Below are 8,669 nucleotides of genomic sequence, written 5' to 3' on the forward strand. Positions count from 1 at the left end.
AGTCATACATCTGCAAAAATTCAACTTAAATAAGTTTCAAAAAGCTTGGAATTTTTTTTTTTTTTAACTGACATTAAAAAGACAATATTTGGTGCCTGTTAAACTAGAGGTACCAGATCTGGGATGCAGATATCTAGATAACCATTAGATGGTGTTCTGGTTCTCTCTGCTACCATCTAGTGGTCATTTCATGTTCTGCAGCCCAACCCTGGCACCCTTATTGACTTTATTGTTTATTGACTTGATTGATTAATTAGTAGGCTTTTATGCTGTTCCAATCACATCTGACTCTGAGCAGCTAACATTCCTGAATTCAATAATCAGATTAAATGCCCAATTACAGAACAGTATGAAGTTCAAAAAACACTGAGTTAGAGCATGGTTGCCTCAATTGTGTGCTGTCTGTACCAAAAAGACTCTAGGCCTGTGTTTTGGAATTTTGTGTTTGTCTAAGTTGTCCATGAGATACCTGGATTTTGGAACTGCAGCTTCATTTTTCAGCTATTAACACATTTCATGTTGCCGTAATCAAAACAACTCTTGGTGACTTACATAATTTTGGCTTTATTGAAATAAAAACATACAGAAGTGCCCTGAAGGAAGGGAATCAACTCTGAGATGCCATTTTCAAATACATACTGTATTTATCTAGTTCAGTTGTATGCTGAGAAGGACAGAGGAAGGAGTATAAAAACTCAAAACCCTTTTTCTGATGTCTTCTCAGATATGGGTCTGTATGTTATTTCAAAAAAAACACTAATCTCTCAAAAACAAGCCCTCTTTAAAGATAATGAAGAGTACAGGAGGAATGGACTGCTTTAAGATAGACTCAGATGGATATTTATTTGTCTGTATTTCTGGATAAATTTCTGGGTCTATTTCTGATTTCTTTGATTTTGTTTTGTGGGGAACAGGGAGCTAATGGGACAAAGCTTCCAGGATGAATTCTCAGACCTGCTGCTCCTGAAAATGTTACAATCAGCAACCGAGGCGTCAAAAGACAAAGACAAGGCCGGTATCTCAAGATTTGTGCATGTATGCTTGTAATAGGCAGGGATGCAGGTCTGGTGCACTCTTGGATTCAGGCATGTTTGAAATTCTACAGTTTGGCAGGCCAAATTTGTCAAGTTACCCGTAAGTGGAAGAGTGCTGAGATAAACACCAAATGATTCAGTCAGAACGGAACCAATGTGGTGAGATGGAGTCATCCGTAGAGGACAGAAAAGTTAGAGTTACTTATTTAAGTGGGGAGACTTTCATCTGAAAAGGGACCTGCTGTGGTTCTTCTGTCTTTGACAGGATATATGCTATTATATCAATATATAGTATAACATTCCCTGTAACGCAGGTTGAATTTTTTAGCACTTATTTAACAGGTTCATGGAGAAAATCTATCTATGCATTCGCTAGGAGTTGAAAACAACTTGATAGTACGTAATCAATCAATTGAACAGGCTGGTTCTTTTCAAGGGAATCTGAACGATGGCTGCATCTTCTACAGATGATTCTTCACCACAGAGGGACTGCGTTTGCAGCATCTTTTAAGTATTTCCGAGTCATCTGTCCAGCCTTCTCAGGACAATGTACCCAGTATGGTTCTCATAAAATAGACAAAAATACAAATCCCTAATGTGACAGCACCTCTGAGAAAAACAATAAAAAGTAGCAAAAACAGAAATGATGGAGCTCTTTTTCTATTTAAAGGCATGGACCAACTTCAAATTAATCAGGCAGAAGTAAATGTCAATAATCATGTTTTTAAACATAATCAAAACGTATTTCCACTCACAATTGCTAATATTGATTGTGGATTTTCCTATTTACAGTTACTGTGGTGGTGTGATGGAATGGAATTATGAAGGCCAAACTCAGGGAGGGAAACACGCTCTTTCGTCTCCTGAGGGGCGAGGAATCCTCGCCCCTCAGGAGACGAAAGAGCATGTCTCCCTCCCTGAGTTTGGCCTTCATAATTCCATTCCATCACAGGTGGTTTCTTGATTGCCTGAAAGCTATTCCTGTTCTTAATATGGATTAGGAATGAATTAAAATTTTAAAAAGTGTTCTCCTTTAAGAAGCTCCTAGACTCCATGTTTTGCTGCAAGAAGCTAATCCAACTACTCCTCTGAAAGATGTCCCTTTTTTTAGTAGCCTCCTTGATGTTATGGAATGGCCCAGATTTACTCAATGAGTTTTCTGGTTGAGGAGGGATTTGAATGTGGCTCTCCTCAGATGATGTCTGGCACTTTACTGCTATGCTCTCTCATGCTTACAGCTTTCTATGTGGTGGGACTGTAACTTGCTTAGATGCTGATCAAAATCTGGCATGGTTGCAGAAAACCGTACAGAAACCAATCACCCAGCAATTTTATAAGCATAACATATACCAAGTATATCATTTATTGCTTGTTCCCTGGTTTTCTATCTCTAAAATGCACAATGTAGCTTCAGGGTATAAGAAAAACAGACATTCATACCAAGGCAAAGACATTAAAATGCTTCTCTAAATAAACGAAATCCAGTAGTCAAAAGTAGATAATAATGTGAACGTCATCCCAATTAAATTTCTACACACTCTTAGCTTGCAGGAAAGGAGGTGGATGGCTTGAAGGGTTGCATCCTTGCCCTCAGGAAGACCCAGTCCATCCTACTGGCTCAGAGGCCCAAAAGGCTGGAGTACAGAGCAAGATGGATTCATAACATTGTTCAGTATTTGAAGGCAATGACAGCACCAGCTTTTACAGTACAAGCAACCAGCTTTTTCAATCTCTCTTTCAGGTCAAGAGCAACGCTGTCCGTGCCCTGGGAAACCTCCTTCATTTTCTCCAGCCATCCCACACCACCAGTCCCAGATTCAGCCAACCCATTGAGGAATCCATCCACGCTCTGACGTCTACAGTGCAGAGTGATGCCACAATGAAAGTGCGTTGGAATGCCTGTTACGCGCTTGGAAATGTCTTTAAAAACCCTGCATTGCCATTAGGTAAGTAAAAACAGCAGTGTGTGGCTTCCAAACAGTGGTACAGAAATGTCCCCCAGTTCTTTATCAGCACCGATGTCCTCTCCCATCTCTTTATGTCAACCAGCAAGGAATCTGGGGCTGTCTAAAGATCATGGGATGCAGGATTATGAAGAGAGGCGGCTAGATCAGACTGAGAGGGACCTCGTGTCCTGCTACCCGTAGAAGCTGTCTAAATGCCTGGAGAAAGCTCATCCATGGATTTAAATGTAGTAGCTCTAACCTGCTGTTCAAGCTGAGAAAGGCCAGCGATGGAAGCTTAAGCTTGCCTGCTGATAATCCCAAATTCATTCCCCAACCTCCAAGATAGCTGAGCAAGGCCTCTGCTTGGGAGAGAGACTGTTATTCAGAAGGGACAATACCCTGATGGAAAAGTAGGCTTATATTAAATGGAAATGATACTAAAAACGGTGGAAGTTGTAGAGAGTAAGGACGATGACCTTGACGGAGATATGCAAGATATCCAAGCACTGTGGCCGAGGTAACAAGGGGTAAAATGTATTTTAAGTCCACAACATCCAGATAACATTTGGAAATGGCTCAGGCAGACACCTCCTGAGTTCACTGGGATTTAAGGAGGAGGAGGAAGAACAGCACAATCAGACTTGCAAGCTTCTGTTCTTATAAGCCATTTCAGTAAAAGTAGTTCTAGTTTTCAGGTGGAGTTAATTTCCTAGTCTGGTCTACCTAGCAGGGCTGACATCAGTCTTGCAAGTCTGCTTGTGCTGTCTCTCCTCCCCCTTCTTATATTCCTGTGAATTAGGGAGGTGTCTGTCTGAGCCCCTTCCAAATATTTTCTGTCTGTTGTGGACTTTGGGCAAGTTACACCCCTCATCACTTTGCTTTGACACATCCCCATCAAGGTCGTCACCTTTACTCTCTCAAGAAGTCTGGTGAGGCTTTGATATTCTCACATGACGTCCTGAGAATGCTTGGGACAAGATTGCGGAAACCTTGAGATTCAGGCCATCACATTTTTAAAAATGATAATGAAGGTGATGGTTGTGGCACTATGGGGACTAAAAATACTAGTTTTAGTCATAAAAACTAAAGTCATTTTAGTCATTGTCATTCCGTATGTCAGAGTAATTCAGTACAGGAAGATTTTCTCCCAGCTCAGTTGTCAGTAGCACTCTTGAACATCCTTCTCCATGCAGGTGCCCTCTTGTAGTGGACCACAGTTCTTATTATTCCAGCCAGCTGCATTGTTGGCTAGGATGATGGGAAATGTCACCCATTGCATCTGGAGAGCGTCAGGTTGGAGGAGGCATTAAAAAAAAAATGTTGGCTTCCTGATAAAAATTTTTTTTGCCTATTTTGAATTCTTTAGGAGAAGCCCCTTGGACTGGCAAAGCCTACGATGCCCTCACATCAGCGGTCAAGTCCTGCAAGAATTTTAAAGTCCGCATCAAATCAGCCGCGGCTCTCTCCGTGCCATCTGAAAGGAGGCATTATGGGACTCCCAAGCAATTTTCCCAGATCTGGACCGCGTTGGTGACCGCTTTGCAGCGGAGTGAGAATGCCGAAGACTTCTTGGAGTTCAAATACAGCGCTAGCCTCCGAAGGCAGCTCTGCCACGCTCTGCTTCATCTGCTGAGCCTGGCTGAGGTGGCTGACCTACCAGACATCAGGAGGACAGTGATGGAGCAGGGAGAAGTAATTCGATCCTACATGTTGCAGTATATGAAATCGGGGGCTGAAGGTGAAGAAGCAGGAGCAGGAGAGACCGTTCCTGGAAGAGACAGAACCCTGGAAAGGGCCATTGAGAATGTGCGAAGGGTGGAGGAAGCATCTGAAAGCTACCCAGTGAAAAGGGGGACGCTGGCTTACTTAGAAGACCTCTTGAAGACCTACAACAGTTCTACAGAATTCACCAAAGCTTAAGGCAGCTGGAGAAGCAGAAGCCATGCCAAACTTGTGCTTATTACTAACGCACAAAAAAGATTGGAGAGGAAGCTATTAAATGATCTCAAGACTTACTGTGCAGCCACTGCCTGCAGAAGAATTAAAAGGTCCTTTTCTGTGGACCCTTTTTCCTTTCCTTTTTAATCACAGGGAAAGACTTCACAGAGGTTTTTTATACATTTTAAGCATTTGTCCTACCAACTGCCTCATTCCCAAAGACTCTACACAAGTAACGTAGGCAACAAATGGCACAGATTGGGGAAGGGTTTGCTACATCATAAATACAAAATAAAGAAAAACAAATCAAGTACCCATATATTTACATTCTCTAAAAATATCACTTTGTTCCAGTAAAGAATAAATTATTCGGTTCTAAACTTATTTTCATTGATGGTCTTTTGCCTTCCTGTGTAAGTCCTCTTATTTATCTTTCCTCTCTCAGTCTGAAGATACCAGGTTAGGAAAGGGTGGGTGGGGAAAAAAGGGTCTTCCCTTTTTGTCATGGGTGCGTCTTGTCTTGTTTTCAGGTGGATGCCCACCCCCAATTTAAAATGGCAATCTGAGTTTGACGTGGCAAACTTTAATTGTGTTGAAACCCACCTATTTCACTAAACTGGTGGCTATTCTTTTTAAGGCAGATCTTTATGTCTTCAAAGTTAAGGGTGCTTTTTGGACATCACGCCAAGCCACAGCTAGGGGTGCCTGATTACAGGTTGGCAACAATTAATTTTAGTTATAGCTGTCCTTTCCTTCTCCTGCTCTACAGGAGGAGTATATTGGTGAAACTGAATGTTTCAAGGCAGAAAAGATGAACAGCTTTTCCCCAACCTGGCTGTCTTCAGATATGTTGGGAGTACATCTCCCAGGATCCCAGCCAGCAAAGGTATGGAGCTTGCAAATTCTGGAACCTCTGGTCCCAGCACTTCTCCACAGCACCATGTTCAGAAAAGTGGCACGTTGCTGGAGTTGTCATTTTTAATAATTCCTTTTAATGATAAAAACAGGAATGGAAGCCCTGAAGAATTACTTCTGGCCTGACTATTAGCACAGGTATAGAGGGTCAATGCGGAAAACCCAGCGAAATGGAGAAATCTTTCCAATAGCTTGCTTTGCACTGTAGCAATGTTATTACATGTATTGTGCCTTGGCCAACCTCTAACGTATCAGCCCATTTAAGATGAGGGTCAGTAAAAGAACAGCATTGTTGGCAAGAGAGAATCTGTTTACTATGTAAGTCCTTCAGGAGGTATTCAAGCTTCACTGAATTTTCATCTGATACTTCTCGCAGTCTTTCTCCACCTTTGCTCCAGAAGTCAACTTGGTGCTCTGTGGGCGTCTTACGTTCCCCATAGCCGTATCTAAGGTGTATCCATTTTATGCACGTGCAACTCTTGAGGGCAGACCCTTGAGCTGTGCGTGTGGAGGACTTCCAGCTTTCAGGGGGAGGCATCCCGTTGGGGCAAGGGTGCGTTAACAACCTCTAAGTGCGCAGGGGGTGGATTTTATGGGGATTTTTGCCTCATTGTTCTGTTTGCAAGCCAGCCCTTTGACATCCTTCCCTTGGATTGTTTCAAGGTGAGGGCACTTTGCTTATCAGCTGGAGGTATGATTTATTACAGGCCAGAGAAGTGACGGGCCTTTCCTAGTTCTCTCTGGCCTCTTTGAAAGGTAAGTAAGAACTTTGAAGCATTTCTGGATTTTTTTGGTTTTTTTGTTTTTGTCCTCCATAGCGCAGAGGCTTTCATACTTCCCACCGTTGGGTGTGCTTAACCATTGACACATGCCTAGGAATGCCTGTGCCTTGCAAAAAATAAAAATCTGGGATGTTGATTGGGTATGAGTCAGAATACAGGGCTGTACCATGTTACTCTGATGTAGTGGCCGGGTTGCTGCAGGCTGAGCTGCTAGGATTTGGGGATGATGGGATACCATGATGCCAGCTATCCTATTACTAGTGGTGCCACAGAGGTGTGACACATGTAAAAAGATAGTGTTTCAGTTGTCATAGCCACCATATTGACTTTTTGACAGCCCTCCCCCTCTTCCTGGACCCCCTGCAAGGTGTATTTCATATTACTAATTTTGTCCTGGCCCTTTTTAAGTGGCTGAAGTAAATCCTCTATGGATGCAGCCCAACATTTGAGGACTATACCTTTATGATTCTATTATCATTTTTCATGATTCAGCTATAATATTGTGTGAAAAGTGCCTTTACTTGATGTTCAGCAAGGGTAGGACTCCATCTCATCTTGGACTCCTTGATATCCCCCCCCCCAAGCCTGTACAAAGAGGAAATGAGCAGGTCAACGTCTCATCAGGAAGATGGCTATCTTCATGTTCCAAGCCGGTCAAGACCAGTTTTCTGAGTTTTTTTTTCAGAAGTAGCTTGCCCTTGCCTTCTTCTTCCTAGGGATGAGAGACAGGGGTTGGCCCAAAGGTGCCTGTGGTTTCTTGCCTAAGGCAAGACCAGAACTCATGGACTCCCGATTTATAGCTCACTACCTTTAACCACAACACCAAACTGGCCCTCTTTGTATTCACACCAACAACTAAATTAAGAGTGGAGCATGATCGAAGAAGCTTTGGCTTATGCATTGGGCTTCTTCTGCAAGCCCGTCTAGCAATGGTCCAAGCTAGAAGACGCCTCACGAAATGGAAACACCTCTTCATTTGGCCCACTCCAGGCGAGCGATCCTGTTTCTTCTCCCATCTCCTTCCAACCTCCAAGCAATCAAAAGTCCAAAGTTCAGGTGGTAGCTTCAAGTTATACAACTCAAGTCTGTCACACAATCTCGCTAAGTCAACACACCGTTTTCCTCTCTAGAAAAAAAATTGACCGTTTCCTTGACTCCAATGCATTTCTCAGCTGCACTGCAAGTGCCGAAACCTGCAGCTTTTGGAAGGGGTAAGAGGTAATGATCTCAAAGGTTGGTCCAAGCTTTGAACTGCATTCCCAAATTGTCTTTAGAAGCTCTTGCTTGATTGGAAGTCAGGGCTCAGCAGCACGGTGCCCGCAGATACTAATGTACTCTTTGGAGTCTGGTAGGCTCCCTGCCCCACCTGCATTTAATTCTTTTTAAAAATCCTATTAATTTAAAAGCTAACAAATGAGACACTGCAAAGCACAGCATCACCCTCTAGCATCCCCTTGATAAAAATGTCTGGTGCTCATATATCGGTCCTCTTAAGTATTCTTATAAAATACACATGGTTGGTTAGTGCAATTTAGTGCTTTGTTTTATTTTAATATGTGAAGCAATCTGTCCAAAGAAAAAGACAGAGGGGAACCAGGAGGGTTAAGAGCTGCCTGGGCACCTGGAAATGTGCTCAGATTGAAAGCTGATCAATGCTGGACATAACGGAGCTATTATTTCCTGAGATTTGGAAACTATCTTTCTCTTGATGTGGCCTAAAATTGGATTTTCCTCTTTAGGTTGGTGCCTTCTTTAATGGTCTTTCAGGAAACGGTAACGAGGGATCTCTTTTGGAAGACATGGGTGAATTTATATTGCTGCTGTTGTTATTATAATTATGGATTTTTTTTTTTTACTTGATGATAACCCTCAGAATTACTGGGAATATGTGAACATTTACATTTTACCTACTGTGGATGTTTTAATTATCATTTTTCTACTGTGTTTGTTTTAATTGTTCATTGTAATCTGCCAGAATTTTTTTAGAGATTTGGCAGAATGCAAGGGTCAGTCAGTTGCTGATTTTATTTATTTATTTCATGAATTTATAGGGC

The 8,669-nt window shown here is 42.3% G+C and overlaps 1 protein-coding gene across 4 annotated transcripts in view; it reads left to right on the forward strand.

Moving 5' to 3' along the window:
• HEATR6 (HEAT repeat containing 6) overlaps window positions 1-5,132 on the forward strand; it is a 28,264-nt gene extending 23,132 nt beyond the window's left edge. For all 4 annotated transcript variants that reach the window (XM_088152261.1, XM_088152260.1, XM_088152259.1 and 1 more), the window contains 3 exons: window positions 915-1,011; window positions 2,776-2,980; window positions 4,347-5,132. In XM_088152261.1, coding sequence (XP_088008387.1) covers window positions 915-1,011; window positions 2,776-2,980; window positions 4,347-4,900 — 856 coding nt within the window. In that variant the 3' untranslated portion in view covers window positions 4,901-5,132. The remainder of the gene's footprint in view (window positions 1-914; window positions 1,012-2,775; window positions 2,981-4,346) is intronic.
• The last annotated feature ends 3,537 nt before the right edge of the window (window positions 5,133-8,669 follow it).

Source organism: Python bivittatus, unplaced genomic scaffold (genome assembly GCF_059951505.1).
Source record: "Python bivittatus isolate LINGU-HERP-01145 unplaced genomic scaffold, Pbiv_v1 ctg000690_np1212, whole genome shotgun sequence".
In the NCBI taxonomy this organism is placed as follows: Eukaryota; Metazoa; Chordata; class Lepidosauria; order Squamata; family Pythonidae; genus Python; species Python bivittatus.